Raw genomic sequence first — 22,554 nt, forward strand, 5'->3', positions numbered from 1 at the left:
CATAGTGGGGAGAAAGGCTATGTCGTATTCATGGGAGGCTATACAGTTATAATCCAGTGTTCTTCAGCCTCAGCAACTTTATGAGGTGTGGACTTAATCTGCCAGAATTCCCCAGCCAGCATGCTACTTAAAGTTGGCTGAGAAACACTGGTATAATCAATCAACACGATGAAAGGGGTAGATAGACGAAAGGGGCATTTCTTTAATTGGTGACATTCCTATAGCGTAGCCACACCACATGTAGAAAAGATTAATGAGAGGGAGAGTTAATTATTTTATTGTGATAAGGAAAATGTAGAAGAAGAAATGGGAAAACATACAAATATGGTTGCTTGGATTCAACTGAAAAAGACCATATTTCAGCCAGATATTTTTCTAAAGTGGTTATCTAGGTCAAGCTTTGGGCAAAACATTGGTATTGGGTCCTCCTAAATACTGTAGGATTCTACCTATTCTAAATTTGCTCCTACTAAATACGTTAATGAAGATAAGCATTTTCTAAATGTATAATTTTTATACATTTATATTTATTTTAAATCTGAAATAATCAGATGCATAAAACTGCTCTTTTTGAAATGGTTCTGATGAAAAAAACTTTGTTCTAAAATGAACAGTAATAGTACCAAGACTGATAGCAATTAAGAACAGCTTATTGTCGAACAGGCTAATAGATTTCCTTAGAGCAGTATTTCTCATTCTTGGCAACTCAAGGCTGACTGAGGAATTCTGGGAATTGAAGTCCACAGATCTCAAAGTTGCCAAGGTGGAGAAACTCTGCCTTAAGTATTTCAACCAGTCTTCTTTAACCTAACACCCTTCAGGCCTTTGAGATTTTCTTAAAGCATATCTAGTGGAACTGTGGAATGTACCTCCATAATGTTATAGAAACTATCAAAACATTATGTAGGAAACTAAAATGTAATTCAAATTGGGGGGAACCATTTGTAGATACTTTTTGGACCAACCCCCAATATCGTTTGAAACTCCTGGAAGAAGATGATGATCCAGAAGATAATGAGGTGACATGCAGTTTCCTGGTGGCACTGATGCAGAAAAACAGGAGAAAAGAGCGCAGACTAGGAGCCAATCTCCTCACAATTGGTTTTGCCATCTACGAGGTATGTTACTCACCAGGCTAATGATTAATCACATCCTATTGCTTTACAATTGAGCTGGTCAGATTCCAGCCCAGTTATCTATACAGTAGGCCAGCTAATTGTACAGGTAAGTCCTTGTCTTACAACCACAATTGGGACCAGAACCTCTGTCACTAGGCAATACAGTGATTAAATGAGCCAACCTATGACTGCACCCAGTTTGACAATCTTTTCTGCTGTGGTCTTAAGCAAATCACATGGTTGTTTAGCAAATCTGGCTTTTCCCATTGACTTTGCTTGTCAGAAGTCAGCTGAGAAGGTCTCAAATGGAGACCATATGACCCTATGGCACTGCAATGATTGTGAATACATGCCAGTTGCCAAGTGCTTAAATTGTGATTAAGTGACCACTGCAAGAATCATAAGCATGAGGATCAATCATAAGACACATTTTGCAGTGACACCCTATCTTTGAACAGTTGCTAAATGAAAGGTTTTTAATCAAATTCTACCCCTACTTGGACAAAAATATAAACCACAAGTGTTAGATTTCTTTTTAAATACTAGATGCCATAAATTAAGTATTACTGTTACTATCCTACTGTTAAATTAGAGATGTCCTGTTTGGAACCTAAAAGAAACCAAACTCTGCCCTTGTTTCATGGATGAATCAAAATATGAATGCAAGAGGGTACAGTGGTAGCAATAAAATGTTTCCCATTTAATAGCTTGCTGACTGAGTCAGTAAACTAATTTGATGACTAATTTCAGTCAAATCCAGTATCAATTATCCATAAGCAAAGAGTACATATGAAGGTATTATTGAAGAATAAAGAAAATATGGACTATTGATAGTTAACTGACAGAGAATATATACTGTAGTTTGACATTTCTATTTTTTAATTTATGGCTTTTTAACAATAATCTGCTATTTTAAAACTTGTTTGGATTTGTGCACTAGAACCATAAAGCTTTGTCAATAACCACAAAAAGTCCTTCACCTTTGCTCCCTTAACACATTAAAATCATAAATGAAATGTCTTCATGGATTACCCATTTTGATACCCCAAATTTAATCTATACCTTCAATATACTTGCTAAAGACAAAACAAATTCCTAATCTCCCCAAGTTAAAAAAAATAGCCCAGGTGTTCCAGCACCAGCATCTCTAATGTTCAGCATTATGCCTTCTATGATTCTCACTCAAAAAATAATAATGGGGAAAAAATACAGCTTCCAACTATGTAACTATATTTATACAGGTAGTCCTCGACTTATCACCACAATTAGGCCGAACATTTCTGTTGCTAAGCAAGATATTTGTTAAGTGAGTTTGGCCCCACTTTGCGCCTTTCCTTGCCGCCATTATTAAGGGAATCACTGCAGTTATTAAATTAGTAACACGGTTGTTTCAGTGAATCTGGCTTCCCTATCCATTTTGCTTGTCAGAAGGTCACAGAAGGTGGTCACATGACCCTGGGACCCTGCAACCGTCATAAATACGAGTCAGTTGCCAAGCATCTGAATTTTGATCTCGTTATCATGGGGATGCTGCAACAGTCATGTGAAAAATGGTCACTCCAGTGCTGCTGTAATTTCAAACGGTCACTAAATAAACTGCTATAAGTCGAGGACTACCTGTATATAACCTGGCTTACACCATTACCGTGTGTAACTACACTATTCAATAGGTGTTGGAAAGATCCTAAGCTGAACGTACACTTGCCCAAACTGTGAACATAGATTTTTTAATCATAAGACATTTTCCTTCCTTTCCTAATGGTTTTTCTACCTTGTTTGCTTTACAGGTGCCGAAAGAGGTAAGAGCAGACTGTGAAAGACCTGTTAATTGCTTGGGTAACATCTTGAATACAACTCCTTTTCTACTTCATTCTTCAGAAATTTTCAGGTTAGATTTCTTAGTCACCCTTAGGTGAAAATCCACTCTGTCTTAAAAGCGTGCATCACTATCCCAAATTATGCATTCAGGGACATAGTTAAATAATTCACATCCCACAGGGCATTTGAAAAGTGTATTAATAGAAATAGAACTTTACACATGGCCCATTATATATAGAAAACACAATAATGTTGATCATCTTAATGTATGACTTTTACATCTGTTAAAGTGCTACAAACCTACACAACCTACCACAGAACTTCCTTATAATTTATGGCATTATTTTAGATAATTTATTCAACAACTGGTAATATCACTATTGTTAAGTGACGACAAATCAAATATGGTATCTTAGGGGAATTTTCCTACCCAACAGGAAGCCCTAAGTCACAACAGGTTCAGTTAGTTCTTGAATGGAAGATATGAAGGAATCCCAAGACTCCAAGGTCTCTAAAAAAGGCCATAGAGAACATGTTCTGTTGACAATAAATTTTTATGAGTTCGACAGACACTGAATTTCACCCAAATGAATCTTTCCTTAGCACAAGGCTATGGAAAATTATCTAAATATTCACATTCTTGTCAAAAGTCTTATTCACAATGCCCCTACAAATCAAAAAAGTTTGGGTTAACTGGACATGATGCTAGACATGTAGTAGGAGATCTCAAATATTTTTTTCCAAAAGATCCCATACACTGGGCAGTTCAGCTACAGTATTGCTCTCCTAAAACCAGGCTCACAAGCTCATTTCAAGAAAAGCAACAAAGATCTAGGGAGAAGGTATAGGTAGTCCTTGACTTATGACTACAATTTGGACCAGAATTTCTGTTGCTAAACAAAGGGAAATGTTAAATGAGTGGCACCTGATTTTATGACCTTATCTGACATGGTTCTTAAGAAAATCACATGGTTGTTAAGCAAAATCCAGCTTGTCCCATTGATTTTGCTTGTCAAAAACCAGCTGGGAAGGTCAAAAATGCCAATTGGATACCTTGGGATGCTGTAACCACCATAAATAGTTTCCAAGTACCTGAATTTAGATCACAGGACCATGGGGATGCTGCAACAATTGTAAAGTGCAAGGACCAGTCCTAAGCCACATTCTTCAGTATTGTAACTTTGGTTGCTGAATGAATGGTTGTAAGTTATAAGTCAAGGACTACCTGTAAATTGTGGCTTTCCTGTGACCTACAGTTTTAGTTTCAATTTATTTAAAAGTACCTAAAAGTTCCTAACAGTAAGGACAATTAACCAGTGTAACAGCTTGCCTTCAGAAATCATGGGTGCTCCATCACTGGAGGTTTTTAAGAGGCTGGACAGTCACTTGTCTGAGATGGTATAGGATAGGTTCTCCTGCTTGAGCGGCGGGCTGGACTAGAAGACCTCCAAGATCCCTTCCAGCTCTATCCTGTTCTATACCAATATGAGGATGTCCTCTATCTTGTATGTGCAGGCCATATGTATATTTCACTCAGTTCATGTTTACAGATGCAGGGTGACAAGAAACACTTACAGAAGGATTTTTTCCTTTACAATGCCTCCAAAGTAAAGTGCAAGTCTTACATAAACATGCGAGAAATTGCAGAGCGTTTCCGGCTACCACCGAATGAGTACGTCATCATCCCATCCACCTATGAACCCCACCAAGAAGGAGAATTTATCCTGAGAGTTTTCTCAGAAAAAAGAAGTCTTTCAGAGTGAGTAAAAGATCCCCATTCTGGATTTCACTTACAGACATCCATCCACCCATAATATTGCTTTATGTTTATTCCAGCACCTTTTATGCCGATCCTGTTCAATATTAAGTGAGAATGTAGGAGTCAGCAAGACAGCCTCCTTGGGCCCACTTACTTCCATGACATCACTAGATGATGATCGTGGACCTTCAAAATAAAAATAATTTTTCAAACACTGCAATATCTTGAAATCTTCAGAATCTCATGGGATGGAAAAATCTTGCAAGAATTGCCTTATCATATGAGATTTAATTTTACATGGAGCCAGGATATGGTGGAGCAGCCATCCTGGTTCTTCAATTTTTAATTGCCTTCAGCACCTTTGCACTGGCTACAGGACTTGAAAATGGGAGGTGCAGTGTTGTGATGCTTATTCTCCTTTCTTTGTGGCCAGTTATAGACAATGTTGCCAGGTGAGGAGAAGCTGAGCCCAAAGCCCCTAATTTGTGGGTCCCTCGGGCTTTAATGTTCTCAGCCCTCCTGTTTATCATACACATCAGTGTTGCGGTGATAATCTCTAAAGATATGAGTAGAAGCCACTTAATTTCATTATTTCTAAACCAAAGTAGAGAACAGGAAACTTCAACATTTATTTCTCTTTTTCCATTTCTTCAATTTTCTTATAGGGAAATTGAAAGCAAGATTGAAGCAGGAAATATCTCTGTGAGTACATTCTATATGGAGTCTTATATTAGAATTGTTTCTTTTCAATATGAAGCTCCAGAAAAGTGGTATGTTTGTTGTTCTCTCAGGCTTCATTACATATTTATAGTTGGTGCAGGAACTTTTTGATATCCCTTTGCACCACTTGAGTAGAATCATCCTCACTGCTTCTATTTGGAATATTATTTATTTTTGTATTTGGTTCACTTATATACTGCTGGTATTTGTGCTTAGGAATAATTGCAATAAAGAATCATATAGACTTTCTGGCAGTGCTTTTTTTGTAAAAGAAAAAGGTACTGGAACTCACACGTCATACAACCCACCTTGCCTACCCTACAAGGTTCCATCCAAAAAAGGTGCCCAAACTCCATTCTGAGCATTCTATGACAAAAAGCTCTACTTTCTGGGTACTTTAAAACTGATGCTACAGCATTTATACTTCATCATACATTAGCTAAATGCATAGCCAGTGATGTTCATGAAAAGGATTTAAAAAAAATATGGCAGCTGGGATGCAAATAAACAAGTCTTCAATTGTGCGATCCCAACCACCATCTTGACTTTTTTGATCACCCCCCCAACACCCCTGTGCCTGGCACAGAGCAATGGTTCTCAAACTGGGGTCCACTGACCCATGGGGGCCCCCACAAAAGGTATTTAAAAGGGGTCTGTGGTGAAGAAAAGGTTGAGCACCACTGGGTAGAGTTTAGAGTGAGGAAAACCTGACTCTTGATCTTTCTTCGCTCTCTGCACATGACACTCTTTGTTTACTGGTTGAATACATGACTGTGTATTCATGTGGTGTGTGTGTGTGTGTGTGTGTGTGTGTGTGTGTGTGAGAGAGAGAGAGAGAGAGAGAGAGAGAGAGAGAGAGAGAGAGAGAGAGAGAGCAAAGGGAGAAGAATCTCATTTGTGAAAATGCTATCCTCTAAACTATCACAAATTGATTAGTTCCTGCTTCTCTGCTTTTCCTCTTTCTGGTAGCCAATCATCTTTGTCTCAGACAGAGCAAACAAGATCAGAGATCTGAAAGGTGGTGAAGGGTCAAGAAAGGACAAGGGAAAAACAAGTCCAGATAAGCAAAAGAAGAACACAGAGGTTTTATATCTATCACAGCATGAGGAACTTGCATGCACTCTAACCAATCAGCATGTTTTATTTTTTTTATTTTAATTCCATTTATATCCCGCTCTTCTCCGAAGACTCAGGGCAGCTTACAAGCTTAGCAGTAGCCTTCATTCTATGTATATGCCTGCTTATTAGGGCTTTCACACACACCCCAAGCATACAAAGTCAGCTTAATTGCCCCCAACAATCTGGGTCCTCATTTTACCTACCTCAGAAGGATGGAAAGCTGAGTCAACCTTGAGCCTGGTGGGATGCGAACCTGCACTAATTGCAGGCAGCTGGTGTTACTTAAGGAGGCATTAGCCCACTGCTCCACCAAGGCTCTTGGTGTCAGCCCTGTGAGGTAGTCCAGATAGGAAGCATGCCTAGCTGAACTAACTATATTTTATTGTAAGGTTACATTGACAGAATCTTATAAATCTTATAAATTTTAAAGTGCATTTCTCCCTTGTCGCTTTCACAGCCCAGGAAACCAGGGAGGGTCACATTCCTTCTGTGAATTAAGCTGCCTTTTATCTGACTGCTCCCCTGGCTGTAGTTCTTCCCACTGTCTCCCAAGAACATTCCCACATATCATTCAAAATGGCTAAACCAACATGGCAAGCAAGCCTTTGTGGATGTAATATTTACCTTCCTTAGAGAATTAGAGAATGTTTATTCTTTAACAGGGGTGCGATGGCTGAACGGTTAAAGTTGCTGTGCTTGTCAGCTGGAAAGCTAACAGCCCAGGTTTGAGACCTGAGTGCTGTGCAATGGGGTGAGCTTCTAGTACTTGCCCCAGCTCTTCCCCACCTCAGTAGTTTGAAAGCATGAAGATGAGAGTGGATTAATATGTACAACTTCGGTGGGAAAGTAACAGCATTCCATGCACCTCATATAGACGTGCTGGCTACATGACCACAGAAAAGTCTTCGCACAATGCTGGCTCCCTCGGCTAAGAAATGGAGATGAGCACCACCCTCTAGAGTCAAAGTTGACTGAACAAGGGAAACCTTTACCTTTTAATTCTTTAATATTTATATCATTATATAATATTAAATATTTGCTCTCCTTACTGAATGAGTAAGACATATCCCAAAACTCTATCAGAGTTACTGTCCAGAGTTGGTGCAAAAACGTTTTGATATCATTTTGCACCACTTGAGCAGGATCATCCTAACTGCGTAGTATTTTGCTAGGTGTAAGGAGGGGGGTGGGGAGAAAGGAAGGGCGGGAGGGAGAGAGGGAGGCAGGGAGGGAGGGAGGGAGAGAAAATGTAAAAATTCTTTTAGTTCATTGCATTGTGTTAGGTCATTCCATCTCGTGACTGTCTTTCCCTTTATTAACTGGAATATCTTCCATTCTTATCCAATAACCTTGTCTTCTTATGAATTGGCTGCACTGTTGTGGTAGACCTACCTTTGCCATGAGAAGAGGCTCCTTGCTCCTCTCCCTCATAGGTTACAACTACAGCACTACAGTATCAATGAGAATCATGGGGATAAATGTGTCAGTACAAAGAATGGGAAGATACTGTATAGTTATAGAATCTGTCCTTAATGAGGGATGGAAAACCTAGTTCTTTTGAAGATATTTGCAGAAGGGTTGATAACCAAGGCCAATCTAGTTTCAAGTCAGACAAACTCAGTGATTTCTTTTTAGAAATTATCAGATTGCATAATGACCTGGAATCTGTCATAAATGCGAGCCATTTGCCAAGCGCTTGAAATATGGAGTGCTGTGACATTTTACAATGGCCAATAGGCCATAAAGCAGGGGTCTTCAAACCTGGCCGTTTTATGACTTGCGGACTTCAACTCCCAGAATTCCTCAGCCAGCCTGGCTGAGGAATTCTGGGAGTTGAAGACCGCAAGTCATAAAACGGCCAGGTTTAAAGACCCCTGCCATAAAGCATCTTTTTTGAGACATTACAACTCCAAAAGATCATTAAACCATCAGTCATCAGTTGAGGACTACCTGTATGAGACCCCAGTGTCCTTTTAAAAGTGCTGGTCACTGTGCAAAATGGCTATTCCCTAATCTCCCAGAGCTCTAAATCCGCCAGATTACTATCTTGCAATTGTCTGGAGCAACTGTCACAGCACTTGTGGAGTGCTTGTAGGCAATCTCAAGACTTCTCTTGTCCAGACAGAATCAATCAGAATAGAGCTGGTAGGGACCTTGGAGGTCTTCTAGTCAAACCCCCTGTTCAAGTAGGAGACCCTATACCATTTCAGATAGATGGTTGTCCAGTGGTGAAACACCCACAACTTCTGAAGGCAAGCAGTTCCACTGATTAATTGTCCTCACTGTTCTCTGTTTCTCCTTAATTCCAAGTTGCTTCTCTCTGATTAATTTCTATTGTTTCTTGACTTGCCTTCTGGTGCTTTGGAAAATAAGTTGATCCCTCTTCTTTGTGGCAGCCCCTCAAATACTGGAATACTGCTATCATGTCCCCCTTAGTCCTTCTTTTCTCTAGACTGGCCATACCCAATTCCTGCAACCGTTTTCCATGTTTTTGTCTCCAGGCCCTTAATCATCTTAGTTGCTCTTCTTTGCACTTTTTCCAAAGTCTCAACATCTTTTTTGTAATGTGGTGACTAAACCTGGGTGCAGTATTCCAGGTGTGGTCTTACTAAAGATTTATAAAGTGGTACTAATGCTTCACGTGATTTTGATCCCATGCCTCTGTTTATACAACCAAGAATTGTATTAGCTTTTTTGCCTGCTGTCTACTTGCTATTTCCATTTTTCACAGAGCCTCTTCAACTTGCCATTACTTCCCTGGAAGTCCATCTCTGGCATATTCAAGGCGAATTTCAGAAACCTTCCCCACTGCTGCCCTCACCTGCCTGTTTGAGGTCTCTTCCTTATGATGTTGTAAAGCAAAGGAAAGCTGAAATAAAATCTAAGCACAGTCGTTGTCTTGTAATTTTTCACCTAGTTACCACTTCCCTTAACAAACCAGATGCCAGTCCCATTGCAGTCACTAAACAAGGACTACCTGTAAAAAGGTAAAGGTAAAGGTTCCCCCGCACATGAGTGCTAGTCGTTTCCAACTCTAGGGGCCGGTGCTCATCTCCGTTTCAAAGCCGAAGAGCCAGAGCTTGTCCGAGGACGTCTCCGTGGTCATGTGGCCGGCATGACTAGACGCCAAAGGCGCACAGAACGCTGTTACCTTCCCACCGGAGTGGTCCCTATTTTTCTACTTGCATTTTTACGTGCTTTCGAACTGCTAGATTGGCAGAAGCTGGGACGAGTAACAGGTGCTCACTTTGTTACACGGCACTCGGGATTCGACCCGCCAAACTGCCAACCTTCTGATCGACAAGCTCAGCATCCTAACCCACTGAGCCACTGCGTCCCTAGGACTAGCTGTATTGTTCCTGTATTGTTGTGCACAAAAATTGTAAATAATTTAAAATTAATAATTAACGAACCATTCAGCTCAGGAAGAAGCAACCCAGAAAGAAGATAGAAAATCTCTTCCTTGAAAGGGATCTGGGTAGAAATAATTTCAACAAAGAATTGCAATATCCTATAAGGATCAAACAGCATTTCTATTTTCCAAAAGCTTTCCATTCACTGCATCTTTTTCATTCCATGTCTTTATAGCCTGCAGAAAGGGATACAGAGAATGAAGAAGATACACAGTTCCAAAATATTTTCCGACAAATTGCTGGGGATGTAAGTATATAGCTGTTTCTTAAAGCAGACCAGCATCGGCAGCATCCAAATAAATACCTTATGCAATGCTTATAGCAAAGCAAAGCAAAGCACAAAATAGTTCAAACATTTTCATTTCTGTAATCTATAAGTAAAAATAGGCCAAGGTAAAAGGGCCCTCCCCAGATGTTCTACCTGCAAGTTGAACAAGACAAGTTGTTAGATGAGAGGGATGGGCAAAATTGGAAAAAGCAAATAAGATTCTGAGATAAATTTATCTGTGAAATGAAAACACTTGCAGGGCTGAAGGAAAATATATTCCTAGGCTGTTGTAGTAAAAAACGTCAGATTCCTGCAAGTGAGACAAGATTAGAGATTAAGTATTGAGCTGTTGATGATCAAAATCAAGCTCTTAATCTGATTTACTCTTGTTGCCACAGAGACCTTGTGTTGACTTGGAATTGCTGACCAGCTTTTCTTTTTTTTAAAAGCATAATTCTGGGGGAAATCTGTCAGATATTTATGAATATCCAGTTCAGAAAGAATTCTACCTGTGGATGAGGATGAAGATGGCTTCATTATTCAGTTGGGGATGGAAGAAGCCAAGAACTTTTGCTCATTCGGCCCATTTTCAAATTCCATTTTTCTATTGTTGGCTTCTCTCTAATTCATTTCTGGTTTTAGAGAATTATCCTGCTGATAGAGCAGCAACAGAGTCCAGAATCCCTTTACCTCATTTCTTTCTAACATTCCATTCAAGAAGTTGAAGACCATGTTGCTAACAACCTTAAAGTCCTCAACAAATAATACTTTACAATGTTAGAAGCAGAAAATAAGTCAAGGAGATGCTTGGATAAACTGAATGATATGGAAAAGAAATGATGTGGATTACCCCAACAGTTTGACCCATCTCAGCATAATGTGCTCATTCTTTCAATGTCTCATTTCCACGGCTATTAGCGTTACTCCTTTTTTAATCACTTACAGGACATGGAGATCAGTGCCGATGAACTAAGGAATGTCCTCAACAATGTTCTGAAAAAACGTAAGTGCTGCTTCTCTTTCCTTAAATCCACCTCTGAGAATATAAAGATGCAGAAACTGGATTTTGGTAGAAGTCTCATTTTGCGACGTGATTTGTTGGGGTCATTATGGTGATAAGCCTTGGTGGAGCAGTGGACTAATGCCTCCCTAAGTAACACCAGCTGCCTGCAATTAGTGCAGGTTCGCATCCCACCAGGCTCAAGGTTGACTCAGCCTTCCATCCTTCCGAGGTAGGTAAAATGAGGACCCAGATTGTTGGGGGCAATTAAGCTGACTTTGTAATAATGCCGCTTGGGGGTGTGTGTGAAAGCCCTAATAAGCAGGCATATACATAGAATGAAGGCTACTGCTAAGCTTGTAAGCCGCCCTGAGTCTTCGGAGAAGGGCGGGATATAAATGGAATTAAAATAAAAAATAAAATCCAAAAGGCTAGATCTGAACTTTTCACATTACAGTACCAAAGAATAACTCAAGAGTATGAGGCACAAAAGTAGCCACGTTCATTATGAAGCCATCTGCAAATCCATTGTATGGCTGCATCAGGTTCATCATCTCTGGTCTTGAATGGGGTGGCCCTGCCCCATGCAAACCCAGTGCGTAACCTCCGGGTTGATTCTAAAGAAGCAGGCAGCAGTTGTGGCTAGAAAGGCTACAATTCTCCCAAATTATCTCAGTTACTCATGCCCTGGTCCATCTCCCTATGGATTACTACAGTGTGGTCTACAGGGAGCTACCCTTGAAAAGCATCTGGAAGCTGCAGAATACAATAGCACAGGCAGTGTTGTGTGGCCCTAGGAATGTGCATATATTACAACACTAATAAAGTCTCTTAATGCTCAGAATTTAATAACTGGTTTACATTTTAAATGGCCAATACAATACAATAATTAGCTTTAATATTATATTGTAATAGAGTATTTCACTGCATTTTAGATAAAGACTTGAAAACAGAAGGTTTTGCCCTGGAATCCTGCCGCAGCATGATTGCCTTAATGGATGTATCCTTTTTAATTAATATAAAATTAGAAGACAAAAAAATAATTCCTTGCTCTAAGAAGCTGTTATTCCACTCTTCTTAAGATTGGTTTTCTATTATAAAGTTTAGGTTTTTTTTGTTTTGCAAAATCACAACAGTTGACCCAGATTATAGTCATATCATTGTGCATTGTGATTTAGCAGGATGGGATACACAGCATAAAATAAATAATTGTCAGCTTATTATAGTGCCAAGTAGTGCAATGAGTTTTATTTATAATTATTTTTTTAATCACTTCATAATTGTTTTAGAGTACTTAATTTTTTCATTCTTACAGAAACACTCTGTAAGATAGAGCCTAACTTCTATTTCACGGCAAAGGATCATCTACAGGTTGAATTTGGCTGCACAAAACCCTGAATGACCCTATGAAATTGTTAATAAATAGTTAAATGTTAATGCAGTGGAAGGGTGGGATCATGAATTATATGAGAAGTAATAATACTGTGAATCATTTAATTTGATTTTTATTTAATGTAGATTTTAATTGCTTTGATCTAGCCTTTTCTAGTTGTCACAGCATGGGTTCTTGCATGCCATTTCATTGTGGCACTCAGTCCCCCAGATTTGATGTACTCTTCATCTAAAGAGTTTCTTCTCTAATAGCTTACTATCTAAGTAATTAAGAAGTTTTATCTCAGATGTTTCGTTTCTGGAAATGAAAAAAATCTCATTTCAAAATCTTTGAAAAGTTTGAACTGAACTGCTATCACAGACGGATGGTTCTGGGAAAATAAATCTTGATGAATTTCGCCACCTTTGGACTAAAATTAAAAGCTGGCAGGTATTCTTGTCTTGTGAATTAATTGTGGTCTACAGGGCTTTTTTCTCATAGAACGCTCAGAACGGAGTTCCGGCACCTTTTTTGGATGGAATCTTGTAGGGTAGGCAAGGCCAGTTGTATGACATGTGTGAGTTCCGGCACCTTTTTCTTTTACAAAAAAAGCACTGGTGGTCTAAGACATAACATGACAACAGAATAAAGATACAAAATGGAACAGCTGCCCATTCACTGTAGATTACCATTGTTAACACTCTGTTCACGTATTATTTTAAAGAATGTGAAAGAAATTGTATGGTGCTTCCCTTACAAGCCCCAAGATAAAATGTATGATGTATTGCAACTTTGTTATCCAGTTGTAATAGTTGGAATGATTAGAGAGGGCTACAAATATTGTAAATATACAACTAAGTAAGGGAAAGGGTGTTGAGTTGGGGAGGGACCTGGGAAATAATTTAGCCCACATGTGTTATTCAGCCTCTCTCCATAATTTTTGCTTCATCATTTCAAGGCCAACTCTGGAATAGACTGATTAGATTAGCAGCATTTCTGGAACAGTGCATTTTTATGCTGGAAAATAGTTTGTATGCATGAAACTCTTGAGGATTATTTCACTTTTTTGCTTTTCCAGAAAATTTTCAAGCGTTATGACACCGATTGTTCAGGAACCATTAACAGCTATGAGATGCGTAATGCAGTTAAAGATGCAGGTTTGTATAGTGCAGTGGTTCCCAACCTTTTCTACACCCCGCAACCCTAGAACGCTTCTGATATATTCTCGCACCCCTTACAAAAGTTTGAAATAATGGCAACGAATTATGCATATACACTATAATTTTGAAAACTCAAGTTTTCGCACTCCCTGGAATATCGTCTCGCACCCCCAGGTTGGGAACCCTGGTATGGTGCTTGCTGGGTTCTTGGGCAAAATTTGGGGTGGGGTCTTCTCTTATTTTATCTATCTGGGTCTTTGTGTCAGTAACTTGTAGCTTTTCACAGAAGAGTGATCGAGAAGAAAAGAAATCACTTCTCTCCACCAGGACCTTCTCATCCCTTTCTCTCCTCAGGGTTTCAACTGAATAACCAATTATATGATATCATTACAATGCGCTATGCTGACAAGAATATGAATATTGAATTTGACAGTTTTATCTGTTGCTTTGTGCGACTGGAAGGAATGTTCCGTGAGTATATTTCTTTAAAGTGTTTCTATCTCTCTATTCCAGAGGTGTCAAACTCAATTTCATTGAGGGCCGCATCAGCATTGCGGTTGCCCTCAGGGGGCTGGGTGGGCATGGCCAGGGTGGGCATGGCCTACTGGGTGGGTGTGGCTAGAGTGCATATGGCCTACTGGGTGGGCGTGGCCAGCTCTACATCGTTCTCATCAAGGGTGCCTATGGGGGCCTGGGCAGGAGTGGGACAGATCTGAGGGTCTCTGGCAGAAGGAGGGTCTCTGGGCCAGGGCCAAGGCAGTGGGGGCCGTTCCCTGTTTCCAGGATGGCTTTGCGGGCCACATGAAACCACTTCGCGGGCCGGATCTGGCCCCCGGGCCTTGTGTTTGACATGTCTGCCCTATTCCATTCCTAGAGCCAGGGTTTGGGGGGGGGTTTAGCATATGGCCTACATAACCAGGGAAGTCTACAATGCTTTTTACCACAAAATAGTTCTGGCAACCTAAGATTGCTAGTTCATTTTGTTCATGCATGCATGCTATCCATGGTACATCACAGGGAGCAAACTAACTCTGCACTAACTGACTAGTAGCTAGCAAAATCCCAGGGAAGCTGTTTCATGAATAGCATTTGGCACCGGGATATAGAGTCTTCTAACTGGGCTTCAGCCACTTTTCTGTTTAAACCTTTCTTTGCTTGTACTTTAAGCCTTGCAGATAGTGCTTCCTCTTATAGGTTGTGTAGGAAAAGGTGCCTAGGAGTCAGCAATGCATCTATTTTGGCAGGAGTGTCCCAAAGCAAAAAATCGCTAGTCTCTTTAGCTACCTTAGGTCTTGCTACATGAATATTACCTTACAGTATTTGCAGAAACAAATAGCATTTCATTAGACTGTTTGTTTATATTATTTATATAGGCACAAGCAAGTGACTCTGAGCGCCATACAACCAAACTGGTATTGCCTGTTTCATGGAAAGGCTGATTCTTTGGTCAAACTGAAACATTCGAGTCCCACATGGCCTCATTGAAACTGTTATTCACAGGAGAAATTTACTTGTCTAAACACTTCTCTCTCAAATCACAAGGCCTCCAAAGTGACTAATACAAATAATTGCAGCTGATGGTTGATAGTTATGTAATTCTGTCACATAAGTTAAACTATCTGACTGAATGGTACACAGTAGCTAGGATTTCCTATTAATACTTGAATGATAAAGTTAAAAATAGTGGGAACAAATAGTAGTTCTAAAGTGTTGTATTTACTGTTCTAATTTCTTGACTTCTATAGAGTGATCTTCCTTATGTTTGACTCATTTTAGGTGCATTCCAAGCCTTTGATAAAGATGGAGATGGCATTATTAAACTGAACGTCTTAGAGGTAACTATTGATGTATTTGTTGAAACTCTGATAATCATGCCACTTTGAATAGTTTACAAAAAAGAATGTCCATAGTACAATAATTTAAAAAATCATATCTAATTTTTCTTAAAACTAGAAAACAACTTACAGCCCTGTCTTAGAAAAAAAACACTAAATCTCTGAAAGGGTCCCATCTTAACTTTCTTCCCAAAGGCCAACACAATTAGAGCAAGTCTAATAAAGAGGCCGTATCAGAGAAGCATCAACTCCGAGAGGTTAGGAACAGTTTTTCTCAAGTTATTCACATTTAATGGGTCAATGACTGAAGGAGCTAGGTTTGCTGGTCCATGGGTGACAAGACACACAAGACTATACAAATCAAAATTAGCACTTAAATTGCACTCAGAAATGCAGGGCTCACAATAAAGATGAAAAACATTCATGGTATGTTGTGATAGCAAACAAGTTGCTGTGTTCTTATTTGGTGCAGATTCTGAGGTGCCTTTGAAAACAGTCTTATGTGGAGCATAATGCGGTAGTCCAACTGGGTGGGACTGAGAATATGAATTACTATTGTAGGTTCTTGGGTAGGATTCAAAACCCCTTCTTGAAATTGTAGGGTCATTTTTTCTTAATAAAGGAACCAATTATAAGTGTTAGTTTTACACTGCTGCTGTAGAGTGCATGAAAGGCCAAATAGTTTAAGCAGGGTACTCATGCAGATTTGAGTGCAAGTTCCAAGAATATCTGTTTTACAAAAGCAGATGTATTAGGTCATGGGTCCTCAAGCCCTAGTCTGTGGACTGGTACCGGGCTGCAACATGCCAGCAACTGGTCCACACAAACAAGCAAGCCCCATCTGTGGGATGCAGGCAGCACACAAAACCACACACCCTCCAGTCCATGGAAAAAAACTCTCTCCAAGAACCGGTCCCTGGTGCTCAAAGGTTGGGGACCTCTGTATTAGGTTTATTCTATATTGAAGGTCCATTATCTATTACTAACTCAAATGCTTTAGATGAATTAGAGATAAATGGAAACTTGGTAGAGAAAACAGAACTCAATATAGAAGTTTAAATATTCCAGAACTATCCACATTTACCTGTAGGCTAGTCTTTGAGGAGGTTCTCCTGAACTTAGCGAGACCTGAATGCAAGGTCCGCAGCCAACAAAGCTCACCTCATTCGTGACCTATTGGAGAGTGAGCATGCGGACCTGGCATGCATCACGGAAACCTGGCTGGGCCCAGAGGGGGGTGTTCCTCTGGTTGACCTCTGCCCGCCAGGTTTCCAGGTACTGCACCAGCCCCGGGCTCATGGGAGGGGCGGGGGAGTGGCAGTTATCATCAGGGAATCCCTTAGCCCGCGAGAGACCACCGTCCCTCAGATGGTCGGGTGTGAGTCTCTCCTACTGAGATTCGGCCCAGGGGCGCAGCTGGGTCTGCTGCTGGCGTACCTACCACCTAATCGTGCAGCGGCGGCCCTACCCGAGCTACTCGATGTCCTCTCAGGGTTGGTGGTTGAATTCCCAAGACTCATGGTCTTGGGCGACTTTAATCTACCGTCCCTGGGAGGATCGTCCGAACTGGCTCGGGAGTTCATGGCTTCCATGACGGCCATGGACCTGTTGCAAATAATTTCTGGGCCGACTCATGAGAGAGGCCACAACCCAGACTTGGTGTTCTTGTCTGGACGGTGGCGTGATGATGTCGGTGGGGGTGCCACAACTGTTACGCCCCTGTCATGGACCGATCACCACCTCCTGCGGCTAGACTTCCCCCTTGCCACCCCCCACCGTGGGTGCACGGTGCCAGTCAGATGGTACCGCCCTAGGCGCCTAATGGACCCTGATAAGTTCCAGGCAGCGCTTAGGGACTCGCATGCACCCCCTGCTCACAGCTCGGCGGAAGCCTTAGTGGAAGCCTGGGAAAAGGCAGCCACGGAGGCTCTGGACCGAGTTGTGCCCTTGCGGCCTCTGACCCGGCGCAGATCCCAGCGAGCCCCATGGTTCACCGAGGAGCTCCGGGAGATGAAGCATCGGAGACGGGGCCTAGAGAGCCGTTGGAGGTCCAGTCGATCCGAATCCGACCGATTGCGACTAAGAATCCTCACCAGGTCTTATCTCGCTGCGATAAGGGTGGCAAAATCCAACTACTTTTCCACCCTCATCGCGTCCGCAGATAATCGCCCAGCTGCCTTGTTCAGGGTGACTCGCTCCCTATTAAACCAAGAGGTGAGGGAGGAACCCTTGCAGGGTCGAGCCGAGGAATTTGGTCAATATCTGCTGGATAAAATCGCTCGGATTCGAACTGGTCTGGACTCCAACTGGGCTGAGATGGAAGAACAAGACATGGACAGTCTTGTCGACGTCATCTGGGAAGAATTTGATCCTGTAACTCCTAAGGAAGTGGACAGGATTATGAGAAGGTTAAGCTCCTCCACATGCTTACTGGACCCGTGCCCTTCCTGGCTGGCCTATGCAGCTCGAGAGGCGACACGAGGCTGGTTCCTAGCAGTCATCTCTGCTTCTCTGAGTGAGGGTCACTTCCCCACCGCCTTGAAGGAGGCGGTGGTGAGACCTCTCCTCAAGAAGCCCACCTTGGACCCATCCTCTTTGAATAACTTTCGTCCAGTCTCCAATCTTCGCTTCCTTGCGAAGGTTGTTGAGAGCGTGGTGGCGCACCAACTTCCTCAGATCCTGGATGAAGCGGTTTATCTAGACCCGTACCAATCGGGTTTCAGGCCGGGCTACAGCACGGAGACGGCATTGGTCGCTCTGATGAATGATCTCTGGAGAGCCCGGGACAGGGGCCATTCCTCTGTCCTAGTCTTATTAGACCTCTCGGCGGCTTTCGATACCATCGACCATGGTATCTTGCTGCGACGCCTCAGGGGACTGGGAGTGGGAGGCACGGTTCTGCGTTGGTTCTCCTCCTTTCTCCAGGGTCGCTCGCAGTCGGTGCTGACAGGGGGACAGAGGTCGACCCCGAGGCCTCTCGCTTGCGGAGTCCCTCAGGGGTCGGTCCTCTCGCCTCTCCTGTTCAACATCTACATGAAACCGCTGGGTGAGATCATTCGCAGTTTTGGAGTAGGGTACCATCAGTATGCTGATGACACCCAGCTTTTTATCTCAACTCCAAACAATATCAGTGATGCCCTAGACGTGATGTCCCACTGCCTGAAAGCGGTCCGGGAATGGATGGGGAGAAACAGGCTTCAACTGAACCCGGACAAGACTGAATGGCTGTACGTACCGGGAAGCCAGGAGATCCAGAACGTCCCACTGCTTAACATTGGGGACAAGTTACTTCCCCCTGTTGATAGGTCCCGCAACCTGGGTGTCCTCCTAGACTCGCAGCTCTCCCTGGAAGACCACATTGGAGCTGTGACCAAGGGGGCCTTCTCCCGGGTTCGACTAATTCGCCAACTACGGCCTTATCTGGACCTGGATTCCTTACGTACAGTCACCCATGCCCTTGTGACATCTCGCCTAGACTATTGTAACGCTCTCTACATGGGGCTGCCCTTGAGATCCACTCAGAAGCTTCAACTGGTGCAAAGTGCGGCGGCACGGACACTCTTGGGAGCCTCCCGATACTCCCATATCACACCTCTCCTCCGTGCGCTGCACTGGCTTCCGGCTGCCTTCCGTGTGAAGTTCAAGGTGCTAACGATGACTTACAAAGCCCTACATGGCATGGGTCCGGACTACCTTCGGGAGCACCTTCTGCCGATGTCAGCACCCCACCGTCCTGTGCGCTCCCACAGAGAGGGCCTCCTCAGGGTGCCACCGCTCAAGGAATGTCGGCTGGTGGCCCCCAGGGGGAGGGCATTCTCAGTGGGTGCGCCAGCCCTCTGGAACACCTTACCAACAGAAATCCGGATGGCCCCTGACCTCCGTACCTTCCGTCGCGACTTAAAAACTTTCCTGTTTCAGCAGGCTGGCCTGGCATGATAGCGTTAATTGGGGTCCCAGTTTGTGTTCATTAGTGTTTCTTATTATCTTTATTGTTCAATCTGTATACCTTCCTTCCTCTGTACACCGCCCCGAGTCCCTCGGGAGAAGGGCGGTTTATAAAAACTAATAAATAAATAAATAAATAAATATTTAAAATTAGGTTATATACGTGACTGAAATAATTTCAGATTTTTCTGCTGATAGTGGCAACTTAATTTAGCTTTAATAGTGTGTATTATAATTTATTTTTAAGATAGCAAAAAATAAATGTATTTTGCTTTCAATGTTCATAAGAGTTCTAATCCAACTTTGTGATAGAGAGTGCAAGCTTGAAGAATGAGTTCATTTCTAATTCAGCTAGGAAATGAAACACGGCCTTGCAAATGCAGTGTCATTGCAAGGTTTTATACACTGGAAATCCTTATTTGGATGTAAGTATCTATGAATATGGGAATGGGAGTCAACAAATTTATAGTCTGATGTTGAAAATATTCATTTTGTATTTTAAGTCAATTTCTTTACTGGGTTAAGGGGATTTGCACAGGTCACATACTGTAGTTTTGTTCTGCATATTAAAGAGATGCCTATTATTTTAAAATACTCGTTTTCTACTTCCAGTGGCTACAGCTCACCATGTACGCCTGATTACCACTTATTTCATCTTCCCTTTGATTTTTGACTCAATCAGCCAACATTCAGTTACAAGATACTGATCTCTGGCACATCTCTTCTTAAAAATTACATGGAAAGGAAGTATAATTCAGCAGATTTATGTCCAAGGAAACTGCCTATGGAGAAGTAACAAAAGCAGTGAAACATCTTGTGCACAAGAAGTGGTATCTGCTCTCCTGAAGGAATCAATTCTAGATGCATGAGCTTCATGGCAAATCAAAATTATTGTTCTTATTTTGAAACAGCACCTCTTACCACCTGAGTTATTTAGAGAGAACAATTTACATCAGAACAATTTATCAACATTAAACACTACAACTTGCCAAAATGCAGTTCATCCGATTTAAGTAATTAATTCAACTTATTTGAAAATAACTTGACTCAAACATTTAACTATCTAAATTATTTTCAGCTGATTTTCTTATACATTACATCAGTTATTATTCCTGTAGCCAAAGCTTCCTACAATTACGGTATGTCCAGCGACAGAATATATCAATATACACAGATTAAACATCAAACAGGATTTGTCAAATGACTAAATATTTAGGTGGCTAAATATTGTAGCTGAACTATAGGTGGTCCTCGACAGTTCATTTAGCGACTGTTTGAAGTTGCAACAGCACTGGGGAAAAAAAGTGACTCTCAACCAGGCCTAGCACTTAAGAGTGTTGCGCCATCCCCAAAGTCATGTTTTCACAATTTGGGTGCTTGGCCACTGGCATGTATTTACAATGGTTGCAGTGTCCTGGAGTCCTGTGATCGCTGCTTGCGGCCTTCCCAGCCAGCTTCTAAGAAGCTAAGCCAATAGGGGAGCTGGGTTTGCTTAATGACCATGTGATTCACTTAGCTGCAGTGACTGGCTCAACCACTGTTGCAGAAAGGTCATATAATCAGGTGCGAGTCACTTAACGCCATCTCACTTAGCAATAGACATTCTGGTCCCAATTATGGTTGCAAGTCAAGGACTTCTGGCAATTAATTTTGTTCCTAGGCTGCAGGAAAAATATTTTAGCTAAATGATAAATTTATTCTGGCAACTCTGACAGACGGACAGATTCAGCAAGTCTGGGTTCGCTTACAGTAGAACAGGTGTCAAACTCAATTTCATTGAGGACCGCATCAGCATTGCGGTTGCCCTCAAGGGGCTGGGCGTGGCTAGAGTGCGTATGGCCTACTGGGTGGGCATGGCCAGCTCTACATCGTTCGCATCAAGGGTGCCTATGGGGGCCTGGGCAGGAGTGGGACAGATCTGAAGGTCTCTGGCAGAAGGAGGGTCTCTGGGCCAGGGCCAAGGCAGTGGGGGCCTTTCCCTCCCTGTTTCCAGGATGGCTTTGCGGGCCACATGAAACCACTTCGTGGGCCGGATCTGGCCCCCGGGCCTTGTGTTTGACATGTCTGCAGTAGAACTTTTATAGAAGTCTGTATTGACATACAGTATAAACAAGACTTCTTTCATAAGACATTTTTCACAGAGGATTAACTGTGATTCTAGTGCTATGACTACATTTGTTTGGAAACTGTACTCACCCATCCCATTTTAGCAAATACCATGCAAACAATGGTTCCATTGTTTTGGATAATGTGGCAAAAGTTGCATAATAAATGAGAGCTCTTTCACTTGTTCTGCTGGGTTAAAATTATGAAACGTGATTTTAAAAAACCCTACAAAAAATGCTACTTGTAGGGGTCCAGTTTTCTTTTAACAGATGGCTGTATGAATTTGTAAGGTTTGTTATCTAATATTTTTGCTTATGTTTGTAATTGTGGTTTTGGGAAGTTGACCTTTGAGGTACGTGGAATAGCTGGGTTAAAAAAAACAGTGAAACAGGCTCCATACTAAAGAAAGATTCTTTCAAAAAGCCTTTTTGCTATACTTCAGAGACTGTACAGAACTTGACCCTCAGCAATTTTAAGACATGTGGACTTCAACTCCCAGAATTCCTTATGGCTGACTGGGGAACCTTTTTAAAGTTGCCAAGGCTGAGAAGCACTGAATTAGATGCTGAACAATCATTTTCCCATTTTTCCCCCTCAAAAGTAAATGACGTATTTAAATTATTAAGTGAAATCTGGAAAAAAATAGACTACACAACTCTCTTGGGATAAAGTAAATTTATTTTATTTTCTTTTTGCTGTTTATCTTATCTAATTCACAGCTTTGTAGCAAAAAGGAAAGACTAAACCCTTCACTGGAACAAACTGAGAAAAGATGCTAGTTAAACAGTTACAACAGAGTTAATATGCTATTTTCCCACCTGGTATTTCTGCTATTACAGGAATCTGTTCCTGTCTTAAATGTTGTGTTGTTTGAGACCTTCTAGCTGCATTAATGCACAGTACTATATGGAGTACCTGCTT

At 41.7% G+C, this 22,554-nt stretch overlaps 1 protein-coding gene across 2 annotated transcripts in view; it reads left to right on the forward strand.

Annotated features, from left to right (window-relative positions):
• Positions 1 to 21,287, forward strand: part of CAPN3 (calpain 3) — a 41,508-nt gene extending 20,221 nt beyond the window's left edge. Inside the window, exons 11-23 of one of the 2 annotated variants that reach the window (XM_083350592.1) lie at positions 949 to 1,118; positions 2,906 to 3,006; positions 4,474 to 4,695; positions 5,361 to 5,397; positions 6,385 to 6,498; positions 10,123 to 10,194; positions 11,161 to 11,218; positions 12,151 to 12,215; positions 12,969 to 13,037; positions 13,666 to 13,744; positions 14,102 to 14,218; positions 15,524 to 15,582; positions 20,140 to 21,287. In XM_083350592.1, the coding sequence (XP_083206718.1) occupies positions 949 to 1,118; positions 2,906 to 3,006; positions 4,474 to 4,695; positions 5,361 to 5,397; positions 6,385 to 6,498; positions 10,123 to 10,194; positions 11,161 to 11,218; positions 12,151 to 12,215; positions 12,969 to 13,037; positions 13,666 to 13,744; positions 14,102 to 14,218; positions 15,524 to 15,582; positions 20,140 to 20,166 (1,190 nt within the window). In that variant the 3' untranslated portion in view covers positions 20,167 to 21,287. Of the gene's footprint in view, positions 1 to 948; positions 1,119 to 2,905; positions 3,007 to 4,353; positions 4,696 to 5,360; positions 5,398 to 6,384; positions 6,499 to 10,122; positions 10,195 to 11,160; positions 11,219 to 12,150; positions 12,216 to 12,968; positions 13,038 to 13,665; positions 13,745 to 14,101; positions 14,219 to 15,523; positions 15,583 to 20,139 lie in introns of those variants that run through there. The other variant, XM_083350591.1, reaches the window with a different exon arrangement.
• Positions 21,288 to 22,554: the final 1,267 nt, after the last annotated feature.

This window comes from Vipera ursinii (assembly GCF_947247035.1).
Source record: "Vipera ursinii genome assembly, chromosome: 1".
Classification (NCBI taxonomy): Eukaryota; Metazoa; Chordata; class Lepidosauria; order Squamata; family Viperidae; genus Vipera; species Vipera ursinii.